At 45.4% G+C, this 26,272-nt stretch overlaps 1 protein-coding gene across 1 annotated transcript in view; it reads left to right on the forward strand.

Annotated features, from left to right (window-relative positions):
- FAM135B (family with sequence similarity 135 member B) overlaps positions 1-26,272 on the forward strand; it is a 131,133-nt gene that overhangs the window by 72,794 nt on the left and 32,067 nt on the right. The window contains exons 4-7 of the mRNA XM_081012485.1: positions 1,528-1,667; positions 3,504-3,574; positions 8,016-8,189; positions 9,892-10,018. Coding sequence (XP_080868611.1) covers positions 1,528-1,667; positions 3,504-3,574; positions 8,016-8,189; positions 9,892-10,018 — 512 coding nt within the window. The remainder of the gene's footprint in view (positions 1-1,527; positions 1,668-3,503; positions 3,575-8,015; positions 8,190-9,891; positions 10,019-26,272) is intronic.

The following is a 26,272-nucleotide window of genomic DNA, read 5'->3' on the forward strand; positions in this document are numbered from 1 at the left end:
AATTGCATTAGGTTCTGTGTCTCTGAAGGGAGTTAGTGTATCAAATATACACAAACACATTATATATATAATAATAATACAATCAAATTGCTTTTCTTTCTTTTTTGTCCCGTTAGATTAAGAGAAGAATAGATTTGGCCAGTAATGCAGTTTTACCAATGGCTCTAGAATGATGAGTTTTCAATGAAAATAAATCAGGCTGCATTGCCTGCCTTTCGAAGAGCTTATCTGCTTCATGCTTTTTATTGTCATCACTGCGGTAGAGCAAATAAATGAGTTTTCGTTTTCTTTTTCTACTGTCCACGCTTCCATTATGATACTTGGCTGAAGTGCTGGGGCATAACGAGGCAGGGGTTCAATGTCTCGTGGAACGTTCTCGAAGGAAAATATATTTTAGTTTTCCAGGCCCACCACAAACTGGAAGCCAAAGATAGATAGAGAAAGCACCGTGCAATGTGTTTCTCTCTGAGATGTTCCACTTCAGTGTTTAGATGGGGGAAATGGAGGTTCTGATGCTCCCACATATATACTGTTTCCTGTACTATAGATAGATAGATAGATAGATAGATAGATAGATAGATAGATAGATTATGGAACTTACACCAAAAAAAAAGGGGTAGGTCTAAGTCAAAATCTATTTTAAAGTCTTGTTTTCACTCTGCCATCTTGCTCCCAAAGAGGTTTCGAATCTGACATAACTTTACGCCAGGTTATATCAAGGTGTCGTAAATTACACTGTAGCCTTATTGGAGTTCACCAACTGGGTCTGCGTTGCTCCGGGACAGGAGGAAGGAAGTCAAAATGACACCGAGGTTGGTTCAAAGAAAGAGTTTATTCTGCTCTCCGGATAGCAGAAGGCACCTGCGTGGTGAGTCCACAGCAAGTACAAAGAAATGACAGGTTTCATGCAGTTTATATATCCTCCAGGCACCCTCTCACTCCTCCCCTAGGAGCCCAACCACGTCGGCCTACGTACATAGGTTGACATCACATATGTTCCTGCTCTGGTACTCTCAACCATAAAAGGATCTTCCTTCCTGTACTTCTGACCATAAAAGGATCTTCCTCTTCCTACTCTTATCTGGGAAGACGTCATAATCTCCAGGAACACGCTTTTGGCGTTTTCCCTGGACATTGGTCTTGCGCGTATTATGTGGTCAGCACATAAGATAAAGTTCTGACGTATTTTCTTTGTTCCCCTGGAGAGCCAAGGCCATCCCTTGCCTGTCCTGATAAAGGACAGAACTGTTTATGCAGTTGTGTCCTTATTATGGTTTTGCTCAACAGTTCAAGTTTTACACATTTAAAAGTGCTCTCTTTTGAAAGAACAAAAGGGGGGGTTGAGTCAGTTTTAAACTTGCTACACAGAAACCCATTCCTTCAACACTGGCTCCCATAGTTTGGATTGCTGCCCCCCAAGTGTTCGATGCATTCCAAATGCATAGAAGTGCGGGGCCTGATTAATTCTGGATGCCCAGGATGGAAATCTATCTCATAGTTATTCTGTTTTTGGATTCTGTTTTGCAGGCGATTCAATTCTTTGTGCAGCCTGCGTCCATGAGAACACCGTCTACAGCAGAGTGTTTCAGATTTTGTACAGGAATGAAGAGATCGTCATCAATGAATCCATGAACTTCAGGGCCCACCTTCTTGTGGATGGGGAAAAGGTTTGTTTCTCTCAGTTTGGACTCTCCCTCTTTTACACACATGCATATACAGTGGTGCCTCGCAAGACGAAATTAATTCGTTCCGCAAGTCTCTTCGTCTTGCGAGTTTTTCGTCTTGCGATGCACGGTTTCCCATAGGAATGCATTGAAAATCAATTAATGCGTTCCTAGGGAAACCGCCTTCAGACCAGGTCCGGGGACAGTCTGTCCCCGGACCTCTTCTGAAGGCTGGGGGGGGGCAAGGGCTTTTCTTCCCACCCCCAGCATTTTAAAAAACCCCGGGACAGCGGAGGACTTCTCCGCTGTCCGGGCGATTTAAAAGCCCCGGGAAGGCAGGCAGGGGGGACAAAGACTTTCGCCCCCCGCCCGCCTTCAGAAGGTGTTCCCGCCCCCCGCCCCGCTTCGGAGCAGCGTTCCGAAGTGGGGCGGCTGGGGCAGGTGTTCCCGCCCCCCCGCCCCGCTTCGGAACAGCGTTTTAAAATGCTGGGGGTCGGCAGCGAACGACCCCCAGCATTTTAAAATCTCCCCGGGACAGCAGAGACTTCTCTGCTGTCCCGGGGAGATTTTAAAATGCTGGGGGTCGGCAGCGAACGCTTCGCTCCCGCCCGCCAGCATTTTAAGATCGCCCGGGGCAGGCGGGGGGGAAGGCAGGCGGGGGGGAGCAAAGACTTTTGCCCCCCGCCGGCCTTCAGAAGAGGTCCTCTTCTGAAGGCCGGCTGTGGGCGAAAGTCTTTGCTCCCGACCGCCAGCATTTCCCTATGGGCTTTCGTCTTGCGATGCAAGCCCATAGGGAAATTCGTCTTGCGAAGCGCCTCCAAAACAGAAAACCCTTTCGTCTTGCGGGTTTTCCGTCTTGCGAGGCATTCGTCTTGCGGGGTACCACTGTACACACAAAGAGTGAATCTGGTTCCACTGGTAAGGTATATTGCAGTTATTAATATTGCAGAATCTGAAGCAACTGGAAGCATGAAAATGGCAACTGCACCCCCACTCCCATGCTAGGCCACTGCTGGGTCTCTTGACAACTTTTCTGTGCCTCTCTGAGACCTCTGTCTCTCTATGCCAGGGATAGGCAACCTAAGGCCCAGTGGCCGGATGCGGCCCAATCGCCTTCTCAATCTGGCCCACGGACGGTCCAGGAATCAGCCTGTTTTTACATGAGTAGAATGTGTGCTTTTGTTTAAAATGCATCTCTGGGTTATTTGTGGGGCATAGGAATTTGTTCATATTTTTTTTCCAAAATATAGACCAGCCCACCACATGGTCTAAGGGACAGTGGAGCGGCCCATGGCTGAAAAAGGTTGCTGACCCCTGCTCTATGCCATTCTTTAAGTTGTCAGACAGTTGGCTCTCTGGTACAGTCAAACCTCGGTTCTCAAACACCTCCATTTTGGAATGTTTCGTCTCCCGAATGCCGAAAACCCAGAAGTAAATGTTCTGGTTTTCGAACATTTTTTGGAAGCCGAAAGTCCGACGCGACTTCTGCTTGCCTGCAGGAAGCTCCTGCAGCCAATCGGAAGCCACACCTCAGTTGTTGAACATTTTGGAAGGCAAACGGACTGCCGAAATGGATTATCTTCGACAACCGAGGTTTGACTGTACTTGTGTTTCCTGAGTCGCACTTCAGCAGGAATGCTGATAGATACTTGCTGATGGGAGCTGAGCATCTAACGCGTCTGAGGTAAATTCATGCTGATTTAGCAGAGGCCCTTGATAGAACTGTCACACTCACGCTGCATTTCATCACATTGGTTCTCAGAACACACACACACAATTTCATATGTGTTATGAGGCCTTGCTTGTAATGACAGTTCTCTTTTTCAATAACCTCTACAGGTGGAAGAGGCACTAAGAGAAGCAGACTTTCAACTCAAGCTGGACTTGCATTTTACGGACAGTGAGCAACAGTGAGCACTTTTTGCTTTCCTAAGGCAAATTGATCATTGTGGATTCTGATGCAAACTGGCCCAAATCAGGAATAACCCACAGATAGAAATGTAGCTGTTCTTTGAATTCCCTCTGAAGGTTGCCGCTCTGTCATTAGCTAAAAACAAACCAATAAACAAAAAACATGCATACGGTGGCCCTGGGCGGCCATGACATCCACTCTGTGTGATCTGCCTTGTGGCTGCAGTCAGTGATTTCAGCTCAGCTGTGGTGACAGTTCCCCAGCAGTGATTTCAGCTTGTGGAGGCTAGCCAGGGCTACATACCTAGCCTAGAATCCCACTTTTGTTGCTAGTGAAGTGTAGGTGGGTTTCCACGAGGCAAGACACAGTGATAACAGCAATAATCATTATTGAACTAACAGAACTGGCCAACAGGGGCAAAACAACTGCATATACAGTGGTACCTCGGGTTAAGTACTTAATTCGTTCCGGAGGTCTGTTCTTAACCTGAAACTGTTCTTAACCTGAAGCACCACTTTAGCTAATGGGGCCTCCTGCTGCTGTTGCACTGCCGAAGTACAATTTCTGTTCTCATCCTGAAGCAAAGTTCTTAACCTGAAGCACTATTTCTGGGTTAGCAGAGACTGTAACCTGAAGCGTATGTAACCTGAAGCATATGTAACCCAAGGTACAACTGTATACATTTCTGAAGGCCTAGGCCATTCCCACTCCCAATGAGATTGGCTATCTAAACTTCCAAGCTGCTAATCGTGACTCAGAGTTCAAGGGCCAATGACAGAGGCCCATATCCTGAAATGTTCTGTGACTGGATATCACGTATCGAATCAGAACACAGGAACTCAGAATCCTTAGTCCAGACTTAAGCTCAGGCAAACACAGACCACTGAATACATAACAAGAAGATATGTTTTTAAAAGTGTTTTGAGATAAAATACATTTAGACATCGATATTTTGTGATAAAAGATATTCAGAATAGTATTTAAAAGTGGGTTTTCATGATTTTATTCATTTTTTAAAATGATCATGTGAAAATGGCAAAGAAATAGACTACTAATTGCTAGTGTCGTCTAGTATTCGGGGTCACCAATATGGCACCCATGGAGTCTTCCTTGGCACCTACTTGGCATCTATTTGCTTGGAAGAAGCAAATAGAATAAGTAAGAGTGTTGTGGCATTTCTGAGATGCTTGTGGCAGGTTCTATGTTTTGCAAATGTACCTTCAGCTCCAAAACTTTGGCAGCTCCAGATCTCAATAGCCATTTTCCGCATCATTCATCTAAACCTCCCTCTTTTACGGAGCAAGCCTAAGCCTGAGAAGTTCCCTAGAATTCATCTCTAGTAAGTGTGTTTAGGGTTGCATTCCTAGACTTTCAAAAGTTAAACTTCCCTACAGAGGGTCTGCCACCTTTAGTGCTGCTATGTCCATTGCTCAGATAGATTGTAGGACATGGAATCACATGAGGAAAAACATTTCCGCTTCCCTGAATTGAAGGTAGATTTCTTCCCCTCCCCCCACTGAAAACTGTGGGTCCCAGGAGGCTAGATTTGAAAGTAGGTGGTATTCTGCCCCACTCCTATTCCTGGGCTCCCCGGTTATTGATGGTCTTACTGTTATTTCTTAATTATTGTGTTTTCTGGTTTAAAATGTATTCTGTTTACACATTGTTCTTATATAGTCTTTTATTGTGCTGATTTCCTATTTGAGATTTTATGTGCTGGCTTTTTCTAACACCCTTTGTGGCTTTATTGTCATATTTTTATTTTGTTTTTGCCTGATGCCTGGAGAATTTATTTCATGAAGAATCTCATAAATACAATAGAGAGATAATATTGCTTGAAGCTGCCTTAGAAGGCAGAGTTGTTTTTTTATTTCTCTTTTTAAGTCACTTTGTGTTGCTCTGGGTTAAGATAAAGAAACTAACTCGTAATGATGATGGTGGTGGTTTAATCTAAGCAATCATGTAGTTTTCCCAAGGATTACTGAATGCATCAACTATTCCATAATGGGCTATCTTGGGAAAATAGAATTTACTAAGGCTCCCTGCACCATGCATGCTATGGTGGTCATAATCCTTGCTTCTAGCATTATGTTCTACGTATGTTACACCCATGATCTACGTTCACTGTCAGAAGCATTCTGTCTCCGAATACCAGTTGCCTGTAATCTCAGATGGACAGAGAGTTGTTCCACTCATGTTAAGCTTTCAGGCTTCTTACAGGCATTTTTTGGGCCAACACAGGATGCTGGACTAGACAGGTCTTGGTTGGATCCAGCAAACTCTTCTCATGTTAAGTCCTGTATGGCAGCAAATCTGGGCTACCCAACACCGACTGGCCTCAAAGGTTCCCATGGTGCCATAATTCGAACGTTTGTCAATGGACCACAGAGATTTTTAAAAAGTCCCTCAGTGAAATATCTGTAGCTGATGTTCCACAAAATCCCAATATAGAAGCTTCAGCAGGCTTTTCAAAAGTCATGTTTTGAACTTTGAACTTCACACCCCCCAATTTAACATTTCTATTCAGTTAGGAATAAGAGGGAAGATTCCAATAGTGAGAACAGGATCATAAATCTTCTAACCATTATTATTATTATTATTATTATTATTATTATGAGGAAATATGAGCTTCTGTGACATCATTGGTACCAAATGAATGGGTGACTGGGGTATATTTTTTATTGCACTGGGCAGTCAGATGTTTAGACACACATTCTCCTGAACAGCACGGACATGGGAATAAAATGGATTGTCCTTTTTTGTCCTAGCTCTTCCTTCACCTCTTACACAGGCTTCTCAAAAGTCTTAATGGCTTGTGTCAGCAGCTTGTCCTAAAATGACAAAAGCAGGTTTAAGCCCAATCGCTGACTTTTTCTTTTTTTTAAGGACCTGTGAATGGTGCAGTGCAAGTCACTTTGGGTTTTTCGCAGCAAAGTCATAATATTGACACTGCTGCTACAAGTACAATTAAGAGCTAAGCACCAGCCTTGTAAATGCTCCTCGTTGCCAAGTGAATTGCTGCCAAGTGATAAAAATTCCACTCACACCATTGTCTCTGGGGCTGCATCCATGCAGCAGATTGAGCCAGCAGAAGGCTCTTCTCAATTAGCTACCAGGCTAAGTTGAAGGTGGTAGTACAAAGCCCTGTACAGTTTGCATTGGGATACCTTGAAGACCAGCTTATTCCTTATTGTTGTTGTTGTTTAGTCGTTTAGTCGTGTCCGACTCTTCGTGACCCCATGGACCAGAGCACGCCAGGCACTCCTGTCTTCCACTGCCTCCCGCAGTTTGGTCAAACTCATGCTGGTAGTTTCGAGAACACTGTCCAACCATCTCGTCCTCTGTCGTCCCCTTCTCCTTGTGCCCTCAATCTTTCCCAACATCAGGGTCTTTTCCAGGGAGTCTTCTCTTCTCATGAGGTGGCCAGAGTATTGGAGCCTCAGCTTCAGGATCTGTCCTTCCAGTGAGCACTCAGGACTGATTTCCTTCAGAATGGATAGGTTTGATCTTCTTGCAGTCCATGGGACTCTCAAGAGTCTCCTCCAGCACCAGAATTCAAAAGCATCAATTCTTCGGCGATCAGCCTTCTTGATGGTCCAGCTCTCACTTCCATACATCACTACTCGGAAAACCATAACTTTAACTATACGGACCTTTGTCAGCAAGGTGATGTCTCTCTTATTCCTTATAGGCCCAACCAATCACTGTGCTCCATAGGAGAGAGCCTCCTGTGGATACCATTTCATCAGAAAGTCCATTCCATCCAATGTGAGAACAGGGCTTTTATCGTGGTGGCACCTATGCCTTGGAACAACCAGCCTCTCCAGTACATGTCAGGAAGCTGTCATCTCTGTTGATTTGTATTGCATTTTTTTTTAAAGAGTTTTGTTTTATTTCTTGTGCATATACTTCCCAGGGCTCCATTGGGAGGAAGCGGGTTATTAAATAAACAAACAAACAAGTGCAATTGTTTAACTCCCCCCCCCCATACTGTCATACCTTGGGTTGAAGATGCTTCGAGTTGAGCGCGTTCGAGTTGCGCACGTCGGCAACCCGGAAGTAACGGACCGCGTTACTTCCGGGTTTCGCCACTTGCGCATGCGCAGACACTCAAAATGACGTCATGCACATGCACAGAAGCGGTGAAAAGAGATGCGCGCGTGCGCAGATGCACCATTGCTAGTTACGTTTACTTCTAGATACGAATGGGGCTCCGGAACGGATCCCGTTCGTATCTAGAGGTACCACTGTATGTATTTGTTTGAATGGTGTTTTATATGCAATTGTTTTAACTTTTTTGTAGATAGACAGACAGATAGATGTGCAACAGTGCTTTATACGCTTTTCTTCCCTTGAGAAGGCAATTGGAGATCCTTCATGCAAAGCCGTCCATACATGAAATTGTTATTAACAACAATGACTGTTGCTTCTCCTTCCAGGTTGAGAGATGTCACGTCAATCCCCGTGATCAGCAGCCGCACTTTGGGGCTCCACTTCCACCCAGGGCGAGGGTTGCATCATCATGTGCCCGTCATGTTTGACTACTTCCACTTGTCAGCCATCTCTGTTACTCTGCACGCCTCTCTGGTGGCTTTGCACCAGCCCCTGATCAGGTGAGAGATACAGGGTTCTTCTTGTTTTCATTTTCCGTATGTGTATTTCATGATCTTTTACTATGAGAGGTCAATTGTTCATATCTCATGTTATGTACTGAGCTTGGATCCTAGAACAATAGGCAGGTAGGAACCTAGAAGGCAGCAACCTGATTGGTTTGCAGGAACCGCCCAATCCGGCTCCAGGAGGAAGTGAATCAGAAACCTGATTGGCTTGCAGGAACATTCCAATCAGGCTCCAGGAGGGGAGTTGAATCAGCCAATCACACGGGACCCATTGTGTAAATAATGTATATATAGCCAGATGTTTTTGGGGAAAGCACTCACTCACTGTTTACCATGAGCTGAAATAAAGAGCATGAAATCAACACTCAACTCTGAATATATTTCATCTCATTTGCTTTTTAAAAAAATGTATACATAAAATAAAAACAATGCCAGCAACAGAACAACTAAAAATACAGAGACTTGGCAGAGTTATTACTATTATTTATTAAATTTGTATATCCTGCGTATAGGCAGCCCTATGTATAATGTGTTGCAGTAATCTAACCACAGTGGCTGACCAAGAATTGCCTTTTATAATCAGCTATGTGGTGATGGCGCTATCCAGACTGGGAAATGGACAGCAATCTATTCTATTTTAGGGTTGGCATGTTTCTAGAAGTAAAATTCAAAAGCAATCAACCTCAAAATCCCGGACACTATTTTCCCTGGTAATATCCTGGACATGTCCAGAAATTACAGACATACAGCAACCCCATCTTATTTAAGTCCAGTAATTGGATGTGGTTTTACCAAGCACTTTGCCATCCTATGGACCTCTCATGGAGGAGGCCCACAAAGAAGGACCTTAGATGATGACTGCAGGGTCCAGGTCAGTTCACATGGGAGGTTCTTCTGAGGTCCAGCTCAAGACATTTTGTAGCCTAAGGCGAAGGTGAACATGGTGTCCCCTCCCTTCCTTGCACAGAATCTTGACAGGGCTAACTCTTACTTCCACAGTAATGATGTAAGAATCATCCTCCACAAAGAGGAGCAGGCTAGCTTAGGGACCATGTAACACACTCCTGGCTGCTGGTCCCTATCCTCAGCATACACTGCCTGAGGCAGTGGCCTCACCCTGTCTATTGGTAGGGCTGATAAAGAAATAAATAAAATTAAAGCGGATCCTGCAAGCCTCAAGTCTGCCTGCCTCTGATCTAACGTTTCCTTGTTGTCTCTTGCCTGCTCACACACAGACTTGTTGTTCTTAATATTTGATCTAAATCTAGCCTCCCCCCTAATTTGTAACCACTGTCTCTTGTCTTACCCTGAGCAAAGAGGGAAAACAGTAATCTCTTTGCTTCTTTCTGAACTCCTTTAAAATGCTTAACAATTGCCATGTGCTGTTGATGACAAAGAGAGAAGAAAAGCTTACCTATTCCTGGAAAACTTGTTTGCTGCTACTGATCCTGTTAGCGGAGAATTTTTAACAAGCTTTGAAAAAGCCTGAAGGCTTCCCAGAGCACCACAGACAGAGATGAACCTTTGCTATGTCCCCCAACTCTCCAAGAACTGTCGTTTTAAAATAGCAACACAGGGATATTTTTTAAAATGTATTCTTAGTGCAGAGAGGAAAGGATGGGTGAGAAAACTTTGAAGTGTGTGATATTGTTGTTCCATATAGATACAGGTATTCCATTTTTTCTTCTTTGTTTAGCTTTGCCCGTCCAGGGAAGGGCTCGTGGCTTGGTAAAAACAGCTTGGAAACAGGACCAGATCTGACGGGGATGTCACTGGAAAACCTGGTGTTTGGAGCTGGTTACTGCAAACCTGTTGCTTCTGAGGTAGGGCACGGTTATTGTTTGTGGTGATATTAGATGCACAGTTTTAAGGGATGGAGATGGGCCTACCTTAGGCAGGATCACCAGGCTGATAAGAGAGAGGTGAGTTTATATTATCCCTACTCCCACCGATAAAATCTGTGGTGACTTTTGCCCACTGGGAATGGAAGTGCAGAAAGCAAGGAGAATATCTGCAGGTGGAGCAGAGCCAACTGCTTCTAGACTTGCCTGCAACCCCCTCTTCGCTGCTGAATTCTATACGGGCAACATTGAGGTTACGGAAAAGGAAACTGTTTACAAAATCCTTCCCTGGTAACCATTTTGTCAAAAAAGGACCGGTGATGCCAATTGTTGAGGAAACAACAGGGGTATTAATATATTCCCAGTCATGCTTCTTAAACTCCTACTCTTTTGGGATGGTGTTGTCAATCCTGTTATACAAAGTGCTCACCCCCTTAGCCTAGAAGAAGAAGAGTTTGGATTTGATATTCCGCTTTATCACTACCCTAAGGAGTCTCAAAGCGGCTAACAATCTCCTTTCCCTTCCTCCCCCACAACAAACACTCTGTGAGGTGAGTGGGGCTGAGAGACTTCAGAGAAGTGTGACTAGCCCAAGGTCACCCAGCAGCTGCATGTGGAGGAGTGGGGAAGTGAACCCGGTTCACCAGATTATGAGTCCACCACTCTTAACCACTACACCACACTGGCTACACTGAAACCATCAACAGAGGAGCAGATCTGAGACGCCGGTTACTCAAATCCCAAAAGGCTAGTAGAAGAAACAGAGCATGCAGATACTTTACTTACCTTGCCTTTGGTACTGACTAGCAAGGGAAAAGGCAGCATTTTATGAAGCAAAATACTCTTCCTGTATCATCAGAACAGTGGTGCTATTTTGAACAGTGACAGCATTCAAGGGTGGAAAATTTCCTCCAGTTATGAATGTGGAATCCCAGAATTGTAGAATTAGAAGGGACCCAGAGCATAGCTATCAACTTTTCCCTTTTCTTGCGAGGAATCCTATTCGGAATAAGGGAATTTGCCTTTAAAAAAGGGAAACGTTGACAGCTATGACCCAGAGGTTCAACCCCCAGTTAGGTGTTCCCTTATTGCCTCTTTTTGTGTTTTGGCTGCAGCTCCCTCCTTTCATCCTTTAGTCCAGCAGTCGGCAACCTAAGGCCCATGGGGGTTGTTTAACCGGCCCATGGACCCTCGGTGCCCCCCACCGCCCACTCAGTCGGCTCCCATGTGCCATGCTAAACTGGCGCGGAGCAGAACGGGGACCGCCTTCCGTGACGCTGGCCTGCTTCGCACGCCTCCTCCGCGCCGGAAGGAGCACCGGAAATAGTGTTTGCGCATGCGTGCGTGTGCACTCTGGCCCACTGCGACGCCTGCGGGACCATGAACCGGCCCAAGCCACAAAAACTTTGCCAGCCCGTGCTGTAGTCTGTTATCACCACATTGGGCACTGTTTTCCTTTTGTGTGAAAGCAGAGGCAAAGTAGGTGTTGCGTGGTTCCATCTTGTCTTCATCGTAGCATTTCTCTGCCTTCTTCATGCAGAGGTCCTGCAACTTGCTTGGTCTTCCTGTTGCTTCAAACATAGCTGACGAACGGGTCGGCTACGCCAGATCAATTTTGATTTCCCTCAGTTTCCATTGCTTATTCGTTTGATTTCCTTTCAAGCGCACGGCTGAGAGCGCTCCAGCGATGATCTGTTTTGCTTTTCAGCTTGCTGAGACAGTGTCGATTACAGAGATAATTGAGATAATGAGCTTGTTTATCAACAGTAGATAGCTTGCTTGGTTAATATTTATTGCTGCTTTTCTTTCCCCCCATTTTATGAGCTTAGGAGAAAGTGGTTCTAAATGCAGTTTGCTGACTTTGGAGATAACAATGCAGAGAGAGTCAATGTGGAAGAGAAGTCCATGCCGCCCATGATTTAAAGGGAGCTGTCCAAATTCTCAGTTCCCTGCCTTATATGTGGTTTGGAAATCAATGAACACTGGGGGTTGTCACCAACTAAGTTCTACTCAAAATAGACCCAACGAAATTAATTGACCTAATTTAATCATATTCATTAATTCTATTGGGTCTACTCTGAGTAGGACGAGCACTGGACACCACCCTCAGATTGCACACTTCTCTGAATTCTGCGATGTATACAAAATTTTATATGGTTTTTTTAAAAAACAACAGCAACAACAACAAGCAAACATGGGCTTGTGAAGCCACACAACCAAGCTGAATGGGATCAGGATCCAGCCTAAGTTCCCCCTCTCTGCTCCCTCCCCTGCCACTTCCCCAGAATGCTCCTTTTGGGGGAGTTAAAGCTACATTCAACTGAGCCCAACTGAGCTGGGATGAGAAATTTGCCCTGGCATATTCAGCTGCATTGGCATTGGGGACTTAACGCCAGCTGAGCATGTCCGAGTTGGGAATCAGTTGGTTGAGCCAGAGAACCTGCAGCATCCATTATATTGTAAATTGCCCGGTGATCCTCAGATGAAGGTCGGTATAGAAATTTAATTTAAAAATACAGTGGTACCTCAGGTTACATACGCTTCGGGTTACAGACTCTGCTAACCCAGAAATAATACCTCGGGTTAAGAACTTTGCTTCAGGATGAGAACAGAAATCGTGATCTGGAGGCACGGCAGCAGCAGGAGGCCCCATTAGCTAAAGTGTGCTTCAGGTTAAGAACAGTTTCAGGTTAAGAACGGACCTCCGGAACGAATTAAGTACTTAACCCGAGGTACCACTGTAATGAGGGACGCGGGTGGCGCTGTGGGTTAAACCACAGAGCCTAGGACTTGCCGGTCAGAAGGTCGGCGGTTTGAATCCCCATGACGGCGTGAGCTCCCGTTGCTCGGTCCCTGCTCCTGCCAACCTAGCAGTTCGAAAGCACATCAAAGTGCAAGTAGATAAATAGGTACCGCTCCAGTGGGAAGGTAAATGGCGTTTCCGCATGCTGCCCTGGTTCACCAGAAGCAGCTTAGTCATGCTGGCCACATGACCCGGAAGCTGTACGCCTGCTCCCTCAGCCAATAAAGTGAGACGAGTGCCGCAACCCCAGAGTCGGTCACGACTGGACCTAATGGTCAGGGGTCCCTTTACCTTTACTTACCACTGTAATAAAACAAACAATCCTAAACTGCTCGTCTTGCCATACGATTGCCTGCAACATGTTTTACATTATTACCACCTAAAATTCTGAAGTACATTCCCATCCTTTTGAAAAAGAAAGAATAATGGGAAATGTAGCTTATTCCTCATAGAGCCCCCCCTAACAAACTACAAACTTTGGAGGGGTGTACTTTAAATGTGCTTTAAATCTATGGCGTGTGGGAAGCCTGAGATGCATTGCTCATTCTGCGTCACAAAACTGTTTATTTTAACACCCTCTGTTGTGTTTTGGGTCAGTTGAGGGTAATGTGCTTGAAGAAGCTTCAATTTATCTGTAGAACATTCTGCGGGCACTTTGTTGTAGACGTGTGCTGTGGCTGATGCTTAGATGCATATTTAGGCCATCTATTTCCGATCAGAGCATATTTTTGACATTATTACTGGGCAGCATGGATGATCTGCCTCATACTGTGTAGGAAGAGCCTATGGCTTACCATGATGAAGAACATCCCCTGACCAGTTAAGGAACAATGACACAGTTGAAATGTTTCAGACATTCTCCTTCTCCAAATTCCCTTGTAGAATTTTGAGTGCCAAATTGTTCTCGTGGGAATGTTCAGGGAGGCAGGAGAGGATATATTGTTTAATTATATCCTTCCCAACTTGTGTTAAGAAGTTCTACAATTTAGCAGAGTAACATCCCCCTTTTTAAACTTACACAGCGGATAACGTTTTTGCCAGGCTTGTTTAAGCCTCTGAAATAAGTTTCCTGGTAATTCCCTTTTTATTCCCCCCTAAAACGATAGACACAATACAGTCTTGTATAAAAGTATAAAATAGTTTACTCACAGTTTCATTCAGTTCACAAAAGGATCCCTGAAGGCAGACTTAAGTTACAAAATATATACACCTGGAATCTATCCCATAAGGAGATAGTTCCTTTGTCCTTTCTTGGCTGGAAGCCAAGAGGACATCTCAGGCTGATGCTTCTTCGATGAAAGCAAAATGGAGAAGAGAGAGATGTGGTGGCCAGTCCTGTGCTTTTGTTACCTGCACAGGTAAAGTCACGCCCACTTCTGGTCACATGTCGAGGAAGTTTGTCTCAGTACAGGAGGAAACAGGAAGTTTATCTACTGGCTGGACAAACATCCCTCTTCATGTCTAAACATGTCCACTCTAAGAATGTTATATTTGACTGCTCTGTGTTTCACACCCCACACTCGTCTCGTCCATGTCCACGTTTAAAACCCTCTTATACCACTTTTAAAGTCATGGCTTCACTTAAATAATTCTGGGAAATGAAGTTTTGGGTTTTTTTAAGGGTACCTACAAGTCCCAGGATCCTTAACAAATAAGGATTTTGTTTAAGTTGGCATCCCTAGCTCCAGATTTGCTGGCGGGGCTTCGGACTGCCCCAACACACACACACACACACACCAGCCCCTTCTGACAACAACCAGCCACCAGTTTCTGGAACGCCCACCGCTGGAATTTCAGCCGCAGCTGGGCTGCAGAAGCCGATGGGAATGGGAGGTTGGGTTAAAAATGTGACAGCAGAACCAAGCAATGGCACCTGGGTGGGATACCAGACAGCATAGGAGCCTAGGGTCCGAGGTCCCATCTCCCCCCCCCCCCATAAAATATTTGAGAGGGAGCCCCTGCCCAAGTTGCCATTCAAATAGTGTGCGTGGACCATGTCATGTGATTGATTATGTGGGGCAGGGCTTACCCCCCCCCTCAATATTGTATTCAAGTTGGCATCCCTGCCAGAGAGGGAAATACAGAGATCTCAGGAGAACCTGATGTTGATGGTTAAAAACATGTACGTGTGTGCAAAATAGTAGTAATAATAATAAAAACAAACTACATAAGGGGGGAAAAACATTTAAAAACATTCCATAGAAACAACACAGAACGTAAGACAGGACATGGGCTGAGAGATCAAGGAAATTCCCTGTGTAAATCATAGAAACATCAACTTCCGCATAGCGTTGGAAAGGATCCCGAGTCATTTAGCTCAGCTTCATGCAATGCAGGAGTAAGTGTGTAGCCCCCAAGACTTGTCCCAATTGGAACTTGCTTGTCTTTGCTGCACAATCTCTTCCACATTTGAGAGGAAGTGCCCTTTCACACTGCACAAAACAGATGGCACTCTTTCGCCACTGATAAATGTCCTCTGCAGTTTTCTCTCCCAGCCGTCCAGCTGATTCCCGGATGCTGGTACAAATGTCTCTAGTGATTTGACCAGCTTGATATTTGAGAAGGAGAAAGTCCTCGCTGCTGTCTTCATTTGCAAATGGAGACGGGTTTCAATCAATCCTCCTCCTTCTTGCTTCCCCTGCTTTGATTCTGCACAAGGGAGCTTGGCACACTGCTGTTTTTGACAAGACGTCAAAGGTTCTTTGTTCAGCGCTCCTAACTTCTCGCTGTGCAGAATAATTAAATGTCAGGAGCAGAAGGCTGTACCAGTCCAATTTCCCTAGCTCTTGCAAAGTGACATGCCGGACACAGGTTTTATTATTTCATTTTAATTTTGAGTGTGTGCTTTCTGCTTTTCTGGCTTACTGCCCATCAGGATACTTCTAATTCACACGGAGGCTTTTAAAAAAACGAGGAAATGGCTTTAGGTGGTCCTTCCTTCCCCTTTTCAAATGACAAAGGGGAATCTTAGGAGGGGGATTTGAGCATTTTTATCCCCACAAAGTATAGGCTAGGCACTTGCACTTCAAGAGAGATGAAGCTGACTTGGCCATTTATCTTAGCAGGATTGTAATTTCAGTCAAATAGGCCCACAGAGTTTGCATTTGTGAGCTTGATTTATCCCCGCAGCTTCTGAAGGTGGCAAAGTGAGTCAGACCGTTTTGCATACCAATCTCTATGGTTAACAAAAAAGGAAAGGTTAGATTGGCAAGTCACTTTCCACAGGTGGAAGATGATGATGGCAGTGATTTACCAATAAATAAATATTATTTGGGGGGACAGGCCTATGACAAGATTTCTAAGGAAGAACAATTTAGGATGCAGCAGATCTCTGGCTCAGATGACTGGTACCCAGCTCAGCAGACATTAAACCCTCAACCCCAGTTTAGCCAAATATATGCTGGCATAATTTGCACATTCTGGCTCTGCCAGCTGAGACTAAAAAAAGGTAAAGGTAAAGGACCCCTGACAGTTAACTCCAGTTGCAGATGACTCTGGGGTGGCGGCACTCATCTCACTTTACAGGCTGAGGGAGCCAGCGTTTGTCTGCAGACAGTTTTTCCGGGTCATGTGGCCAGCACGACTAAGCTGCTTCTGGCACAATGGAACAACGAAGCCAGAGCAACGCACGGAAATGCCGTTTACCTTCCCGCCGGAGTGGTACCTATTTATCTACTTGCACTTTTTGGTGTGCTTTCGAACTGCTAGGTTGGCAGGAGCTGGGACCGAGCAATGAGAGCTCACCCCGTCGCTGGTATTCGAACCGCCGACCTTCTGATCAGCAAGCCCAAGAGGCTCAGTAGTTTAGACTACAGCGCCACCCGCGTGCCAACTGAGACTAGGCTGGGGTAAATCCCCAAAAAGAGTCATTCTGGGGGCGTGGCATCAGAGATGGAGGACTTAGGCTGGATTCTAATCCTATTTAGCTCAGTCTCGTGACCTGGAAACCTGACAGAGAAGACTGTTTCAAAGGCTTGTTTTCCTTCTGCTAGGTTTAGGCAGAGCAGCAGCTGACTGCTGAACAGTATTTGACCCTGGTGTAAATTTACACCATCTTAACGCACAGAAGCCTGCTTTACTTCAGCTTCTTCTGCATACTGATTTATCATTTCAGGAAAAGAGGGACCAGAATACTGCAATGCCCCATATCTCATAATGCTTAATCTGGACTTCTAAAATGTCCTATACATTGGGCCTGCACTTGAAAACTTTGGGGAAATTGTCACTGTAGGAGAGTGGAAGTAAGGCTGAACTTTAAAATGATTGCAAAAGGAAGTACTATTGTTATTGTTTGAGACAGGAATTAAACTAGCACAAAAAACCCAGCAAACTGAAAGGGGCTAATGTCTAGTTTGATGTCTAGCTTTCATTCCTAATAATTACTGCAAATGGCTGAGAAGGAAGAGTCAGTTGACACTGCGATATCTTTATTTCCACAATATATATATATATATATATATATATATATATATATATATATTTAAGCCTCTAATACTAACCCTATGAATTCCCTTTCCTGTATCAGCATTAACACAAGCTGATCATAGAATTGTATAATTGTCATCTAGTCCTACCTCGTTCAGTGCAGGAACCACAGCTAAATGCTAACAGCCACCATCCTATGTCCCAAGTCTAAGTTTGGGCGCAAGACATGATAAAGAATTGTTTGTTTAAGTGACATTATTATATAGCTTTCATGGGGGATGAAAGGGCCCCATCCTTTCTGTAAGAATTATATAGAATTATATGGAGTCCAGCTGGGTTAAGCCAAAGGTCCACCTCATTCAGCATCCTATTCCCAAGCCTATAAAGGTAAAGGTACCCCTGACCATTAGGTCTAGTCATGGCTGACTCTGGGATTGCGGCGCTCATCTCTCTATTGGCTGAGGGAGCCAGGGTACAGCTTCCAGGTAATGTGGCCAGCATGACTAAGCCACTTCTGGCGAACTAGAGCAACGCACGGAAATGCCGTTTACCTTCCCGCTGGAGCGGTACCTATTTATCTACTTGCACTTTGACGAGCTTTCAAACTGCTAGGTTGGCAGCAGCAGGGACCGAGCAACATGAGCTCACCCCGTCATGGGGATTTGAACCGCCGACCTTCTGATCGGCAAGTCCTAGGCTCTGTGGTTTAACCCACAGTGCCACCCGCATCCCAAGCCTATTGGAAGCCTACAAACAGGACCTGAGTGCATCAGTACTCTTCACATTTGCGAATCCCAGGATCCAGAGGCATAGTGTCTCTGGCACAGCATAATGACCTACCAAATAATGGCAAACTGCTCCACGATTCATAAAATTTCATTGTCCTTGCCTGTAAATTGCTTCAAGGCTGGAGGGTGAACTATGAATAATACAGGAGGTGCCTGCAGGATCAAGGAAGCAAAAATCAGGGAGAGAATGGGATATTTATGCTAATCTCCCCCAGTTATCCAGACGTTCTTTGATGCACAGCAGTGAATTGCAGCAAATGAGAGCTGTTTGCTTTTTAAAGCAACTTGCCGAACAAAAGTTTGGAATACTTGTGATTGCTGGTTCAAAAGGCAGAAGGAGGGAGAAGAGCTTGAATAAACATTTCCCTCTACTTGTGTTTCCCAAGCAGCATAGTGTAGATTGCAACCACTATCCAAATCCAGACCATGCGTACAACCCACATAGGACTGCCAGATGTCAGGGACTGGCTAAGGAGGAGAGGTGGAAGTTGCCATACCAAGAACATCTCAGAGAAAGCATAGGAGAAGATTTTGATCCTGGATTCTGGTGGTGGGAAGCCGGTCACACACACACACAGGGGAGGGAAAGAGCTGGGAAGTACTGGAGGCTGGGAGCTTGAAGGATGATGAAGAGGAGGAAGGAGGCAGCTGCCCCAGCAGAGACAGGAATCAGACTTGGCCATTCAACCACAGAGCCACTCTGACAGCTTCTCTGCTGATAGCTTGCAAGACAACCTCCCAGAACAAGGTGTAAGTTGCATATTTTTGAACAGAGAGCCAGGCAGAAACAGAGAGGCTCCTTGAGGCTCACCATAGAGGTGTGATGGCCTGTGACTCGGGCTTGGACTCGGAACCGGAAGAGTCTCGGTTCACACCGGATTCTCTGCCTCAGGCGGCATCTGAATTGAGTCTGGGGCCTGATTCCGAAGAGCTCCAGTCTGCACAGTTTCCCTGCAACAAGCACCAGCTGAGCTGAGTCAGGGGCCTGAGACTACCCTGGCTCCAGATGCGGGGATTACCTTGTTGCCCTCTGCTGGGCAATCATGTACAGCTGCTCCACTACCAGTTGGGTCAGGAGAGGCTGAGGTGGTGGCTGGGTCTAGTAACCCACCGACATCTCCCGAGCTGCAGAGACTCAGGTCTGAGAGAATGAGAGACCTGAGTACTTGCAGGAGGAGTGCTCGCCTTTGGATGAGACAGGGAGGTGAGTCACCAGGGGATCAGGACCGGCTGCTACCCCGTCAGAGATAAAAGGCTGCCGGACCCCGCCCCAGGTTGCAGGAACAACATTGCTGCTTGCTGGAACTTGCCTGAGACCCTGTGCCAGACCTAGCCTGGTTTCCTGCCTTGGCCCTGTTGGACTGACTCCTCACGGAATCCTTGGATTCGGGACCGGACCTGGACCGCGTGGCTCAGGTTAACCCCCGGGCCCAGCACAAAAAGGATGTCTTAATACTAGGATAGGGAGTGAAGGAGGAGCTACAAGCCAGTCTGGGCAACTGCTTCTTTTAGACAGGAAGAACCTTTGAAGTTTCCATGTGTTCTGCTTCCTTAACCAAGAAACTAAATGTAAGTTAACCGGTATTTCTCTGTCTTTCTCTGATCTGCGAATGACTTGCTTGCCTTGTCAGCTCCCTGACACCAGGCTGCACTTTGGTTATTTGTATCAAAGCTTTAAAAGGGGGCAGGGTGAAGTAACTGTGACTGCTGCATAGGCAAAGGACCATAGCTCAGTGGTAGAGCATCTGTTTCACATGTTTAAAAATGAGCAGAGGAAACCTCTAGTGTCAAGGAGTTCCACAGGACAGGGGCTACCACACTAAAGGCTTGGCCCCTGATAAAGGCCAGCCTCGGTGCCATTCATGGGACCACCACCAGTGCCCCACCAGAAGACCTCAGGTGGGGCATCAGTAATCAGGAAGTCCTTAAGGTACTTTGAGCCAAAGTTGTTCCAGCCTTTGTGAATTTGCACAAGAACCTTGACCCTGTCGTGATCAGAAGCTGATCACCAGTGCAGTAATCCCATTCAGGGCATTTCATAGAATCATAGAATCAAAGAGTTGGAAGAGACCACAAGGGCCATCGAGTCCAACCCCCTGCCAAGCAGGAAACACCATCAGAGCACTCCTGACATATGGTTGTCAAGCCTCTGCTTAAAGACCTCCAAAGAAGGAAACTCCACCACACTCCTTGGCAGCAAATTCCACTGTCGAACAGCTCTTAATGTCAGGAAGTTCTTCCTAATGTTTAGGTGGAATCTTCTTTCTTGTAGTTTGGATCCATTGCTCCGTGTCTGCTTCTCTGGAGCAGCAGAAAACAACCTTTCTCCCTCCTCTATGTGACATCCTTTTATATATTTGAACATGGCTATCATATCACCCCTTAACCTCCTCTTCTCCAGGCTAAACATGCCCAGCTCCCTTAGCCGTTCCTCATAAGGCATCGTTTCCAGGCCTTTGACCATTTTGGTTGCCCTCCTCTGGACACGTTCCAGTTTGTCAGTGTCCTTCTTGAACTGTGGTGCCCAGAACTGGACACAGTACTCCAGGTGAGGTCTGACCAGAGCAGAATACAGTGGCACTATTACTTCCCTTGATCTAGATGCTATACTCCTATTGATGCAGCCCAGAATTGCATTGGCTTTTTTAGCTGCCGCGTCACACTGTTGGCTCATGTCAAGTTTGTGGTCAACCAAGACTCCTAGATCCTTTTCACATGTACTGCTCTCAAGCCAGGTGTCCCCCATCTTGTATTTGTGCCTCTCATTTTTTTTGCCCAAGTGCAATACTTTACATTTCTCCCTGTTAAAATTCATCTTGTTTGTTTTGGCCCAGTTCTCTAATCTGTCAAGGTCGTTTTGAAGTGTGATCCTGTCCTCTGGGGTGTTAGCCACCCCTCCCAGTTTGGTGTCATCTGCAAATTTGATCAGGATGCCCTTGAGTCCATCATCCAAGTCGTTGATAAAGATGTTGAATAAGACCGGGCCCAAGACAGAACCCTGTGGCACCCCACTAGTCACTCTTCTCCAGGATGAAGAGGAACCATTGATGAGCACCCTTTGGGTTCGGTCAGTCAGCCAGTTACAAATCCACTGAGTGGTAGCATATTCAAGACCGCATTTTACCAGCTTCTTTACAAGAATATCATGGGGCACCTTGTCAAATGCCTTGCTGAAATCAAGGTAGGCTACATCCACTGCATTCCCTTCATCTACCAGGCTTGTAATTCTGTCAAAAAACGAGATCAGGTTAGTCTGACATGACTTATTTTTCAGAAATCCATGCTGACTATTGGTGATCACAGCATTCATTTCTAGGTGCTCACAGACTGTTTGCTTAATGATCTGCTCCAGAATCTTCCCTGGTATTGATGTCAGACTGACTGGGCGGTAATTATTTGGGTCCTCTCTTTTCCCCTTTTTGAAAATAGGGACAACATTTGCCCTCCTCCAGTCTGCCGGGACTTCGCCTGTTCTCCAGGAATTCTCAAAGATGACTGCCAGTGGTTCTGAGATCACATCTGCCAGTTCTTTTAATACTCTTGGATGCAGTTCATCTGGCCCTAGAGACTTGAATACATCTAAACTAGCCAAGTATTCTTGTATTATCTCCTTAGTTATTCTGGGCTGTGTTTTCTCTGCTGAATCATTTGCTCCAAATTCTTCAGGTCGGGCATTGTTTTCTTTATCAGAGAAGACTGAGGCAAAGAATGCATTGAGGAGTTCAGCCCTTTCTGTGTCCCCTGTTTGCATTTCACCATCTTCTCCTCTGGGTGACCCCACTGTTTCTTTGTTCTTCCTTTTGCTACGAACATACCCATAAAAGCCTTTTTTGTTGCTTTTAACCTCTCTAGCAAGCCTGAGTTCGTTCTGTGCTTTAGCTTTTCTGACTTTGTGTCTACACGTGCTGGCTATTTGTTTGAATTTCTCTTTGGTGGTTTCCCCCCTTTTCCATTTTTTGTACACATCCTTTTTTAATCTTAACTCAGTTAAAAGTTCTTTAGATAGCCACCCTGGCTTCTTTAGGCACCTTCCATGTTTCCATTTTAAGGGATGGCGCATCTGCCAGCAGACCAGGAGATTGGCGGAGACAATCCCTTCCCACACAATTGCTTGTGATTCATTGGAGTTGAGACTGGAAGGCACGGCTGTCTTCTAGATTGAAAGAAACCAATAAAGGCGTCCGTGAGGAAATGTCAGATTGACTGTAAAGCAAATAAAGCTGGAAAGGTTGGAGTCATTGATCACTATCAGGTGACAGGGTGGTATTTCCGCTCTGGGGATTGCTTGACACTTTGTATAAGTTTACTCTTCTCATCCTCTGCACATTTCCTCATGTTCTGCAGCTATTGTTTTCATTTCCCCTCCTTTTCCATGGAAAAACAGTGTGACTTGAAATGTTGCGCAGCTGGCTTGATTGCATAGTGCTGCTCTCCTCCAGATGTCAAGAGGGTCTCTGAAGTGGATACAGTGGGTGGACGTTGTTTCGTAGCCTGACAGAATGCTCTGTCACTCGCAGATCTTTTGCAGGAAGATATGTGAAAATGTCTTCTGAGAGTTGCAGCTCTTTGCAAGAAATGACACCTGAGCTGAATCTGTGGCTCTAGGGAGGTAGCTTCAACCTCGCTGTCTCACCCAACAATGGATGCTGCAGAGTGTGAATTCACAGCACAGGTTATGTGACTGAACAGCATCAGGATGTGCTCTTTGGGATGAGCAAATTTGCCTCCATTTCTGTTCGTTGTTTTGCTTTCTTGAATGCTGGCATTTAAGGGAGGCACAAATATCTCGTTTCTTATTCCTAATACAGTGGTACCTTGGTTCTCAAACTTAATCCGTTCTGGAAGTCCATTCCAAAACCAAAGTGTTCCAAAACCGAGCTTAAAGTGATGCAAAATGGATTAATCCGTTCCAGACTTTTAAAAACAACCCCTAAAACAGCAACTTAACATGAATTTTACTCTCTAATGAGACCATTGATCCATAAAATGAAAGCAATAAATAATGTAGTGCAGTCACACAATCAATTGATCAGTAGCTGAACTGGGTTCCACACAGTCACAAAAACAAAACAAAAAGATCCGCAAAAACAAAAATGCAAAACAAATAGCAAAAACAGACAGACCTCAGCGTGACACTCAAAACGGAAGTGTGGTACTCAAAACGGAGCATGTTCGGCTTCCAAAAAAAGTTTGCAAACCAGAATACTTACTTTTGAAGTATTTGGGTTCCAAGTTGTTTGAGTACCAAGGCTTTTGAGAACCAAGTTACCACCGTAGGGCTTTTTTCTTTGCAAGTACTCTAAGTGAGCATGAACAAACGATTAATATTGTGTGTACACTACATGACAGCACATGCAAAATACTTGCAGGTACTCGGTGAACCTGCTGTGACCTTTGCCAGCACCAACCTTGCCCTGCCTCCCCATTGGCTCAACTGCGGCAAATGGGAAAAGCAGTGGCACACATGATTTAGCTCTTCATTAGCACATCCTTTCTTGCAGTTCTTCCTGAGACTATGAGTTCCAGAATTATCTTCAGGAATGTGTCTATCTTCTTGACAGTCTCTGTTTGGGCCGTGACCTTTTCCCACCAGCCATGCCTCTAGGACAAGGTTTTCCAAATTTGGGTCTCCTGCTGTTGTTGGACTACAATTCTCATCATCCCTAGCTAGCAGGACCCATGGTCAGGGATGATGGGAGATGTAGTCTAAAAACAGCTGGAGGCCCCAGTTTGGGAATCTCTGCTTTGGAACAATGCTACACTCCGACGTAGCACCATTGTGGTTGCGGCACTGTGGGAGGACTTGGAGTTGGAAAGACATCCCATCCAGTTTGCACCTAAAGGCAAACCGACGAAATTGGTGCACTCTGAAATGATACTTGAACCAAAATACAACTATCCTTTCAAAACTCGCACTTCTCTGAATTTTGCAGGGCAGTACTCCAGCCAGGTAATGTGTACAAAATTGTGTATACTGGGGCAAAGGGTGTCTAGAAATGCATATGTTAGTGAAAACAGATTACAGAGATGTATTGTATTATTTTCCCTAGCCTACGCACATTTTAAGCTGCCCAGAGTGGGTTTAAATAATAAAATTGTTGTTGATGTTGTTATAAATAATAACATTGTTGTTGTTGTCGTTGTTGTTACCTTACTCTAGTACAGTAGTACCTCGTTTTGTGACCGGGATCCGTTCCAGAGCCCCGGCCAATGGCCGAAAAGTACGCTGGACAAAGTGCCATGTCTGTGCATGCAATTCTGTGCATGTGGGAGTGGCGAAGCTGGAAGTAACCCACTCTGGTACTTCCAGGTTTGCCGCGAACGTTCAATGGAACAAGCGCTCAATGAAGCAGATGCTAGACGAGGTACCACTGTATATGCATTTTGGCTGGAGAACTGCATTACAAAATGCAGAGAAATGTGAACACCAAAGCATGGCTGTGTTTCAGTTTCCCTATAGCAGGGGTAGGCAACCTAAGGCTGGGGGGCTGGATCCGGCCCAATCGCCTTCTAAATCCGGCCCGTGGACGGTCCGGGAATCAGAGTGTTTTTACATGAGTAGAATGTGTGCTTTTATTTAAAATGCATCTCTGGGTTATTTGTGGGGCATAGGAATTCGTTCATATTTTTTCCCTCAAAATATAGTCCGGCCCACCACATGGTCTGAGGGACAGTGGACCAGCCCACGGCTGAAAAAGTTTGCTGACCCCTGCCCTATAGTTTCAGGAGGTGTACATTAAGTTGCTTCACTTTTAAATGCAAACTGAATTTCCTTCCCCACCCCTATCCAGAACTTTGGCTTTCAGCACCATTGAAAACTCATTATTTTGCCTCCTTTTGCAAAGCAATACAGTGCTGGGAGCTCTGGCGAGAACCAATTATTACAGTCCTGCTTCCCTCCTTCTCTTTAATCTGCTGCTTCAGAAGCTGTCAAATAATGAAGCTGTGCCATGATGCGATGATCCTCACTTACATAGAGAAGAGACCAATTTTGTTTACTCGCTGGGGAAAGTGTTCCAAACTCCTAATTAAGCGGAAAGCACTGACGGTGCTTTGGAGGTGTCCCTGCCACAATCATAATGTTCAGGGGGAACAAGTGGGAAAATTATGTGGGGTGTATGCGTTGCAGTGTTACATGAAAGTACCATATTTTTTCGTGTATAAAACGCCCCCATGTATAAGATGCCCCCTATTTTGGGGGACTCCAGATTAAGAAAATGGGGGGAGATTGCCCAGAGTTGCTGAGCTTTTGGGGGAGGATTGCCCATAGCTTTTGGGGGGGCAGAGTTGCTGAGCTTTTTTTAGGGGGGATTGCCAAAAACCGGTCACCCGCCTGCCCTACGCTGCTACGCTCCCAATCACGCACGTCGTTTGTCCCCTCGCAGGCAGAGGCCGCCAATCATGCCCAATTGCAGCAGCGACAGCCAATCAACACCAGCCCTTCCCGCTGCCACCAATCCCATGCCCAATAGCCACAGACAATCTCTGGCATGCGGCAGCAACCAATCCCGCATCCCCACTATGCACTATCTGTGTATAAGACAACTCCCCATTTTTAACATTAATATTTAATTTTAAAAAACCCTCGTCTTATACACAGAAAAGTACGGTAACTCGTTCTACTGGTGAAATGTTTTGCACCAGTGGAACATTGGTGCACAAGAGGATGCATAAACAGGATGCAGGTAACTTTGTTTCTGCTAGTGCAACAGTTGCATTAGATTATGTTGTTGTGCAACATTAAAACTCACCCATCCGCTACTGCAAGAGCCACTGTTTATTTATTTATTTTTAAAGGCACCCTTGCGTTAGCGGATAGAGAATGTTGGATAGAGCTCTGTGTTGTTGAGCATATGTGGAGCAATGGGAAATTTTCTTTGAAGGTCAAGTCGATCAAGGTCCTTTAAAAAAGCTCCCAAAATGAGCAGCCAAGTCATGGGCTGCATATTCAAGCCAGCATGGAAATTCAGACCATTTCCTCCCTGCCACTAGCATCTATGTCATATTTCTTATTGAATTATCGAGGGCTGGTTATATAGGGTTGCCATATTTTTAAGAGCAAAATTTGCTATGACGACTCTCACTTTAAATATTCCTACTATATGTAGGCTATAGAAGCTGTGATATAAGCGGGTGGCGCTGTGGTCTAAACAACTGAGCCTCTTGGTCTTGGCAATCAGAAGGTCGGCGGTTCGAATCCCCGCAACAGGGTGTGCTCCT

This window comes from Podarcis pityusensis (assembly GCF_964106645.2).
Source record: "Podarcis pityusensis genome assembly, chromosome: 7".
Taxonomy (NCBI): domain Eukaryota; kingdom Metazoa; phylum Chordata; class Lepidosauria; order Squamata; family Lacertidae; genus Podarcis; species Podarcis pityusensis.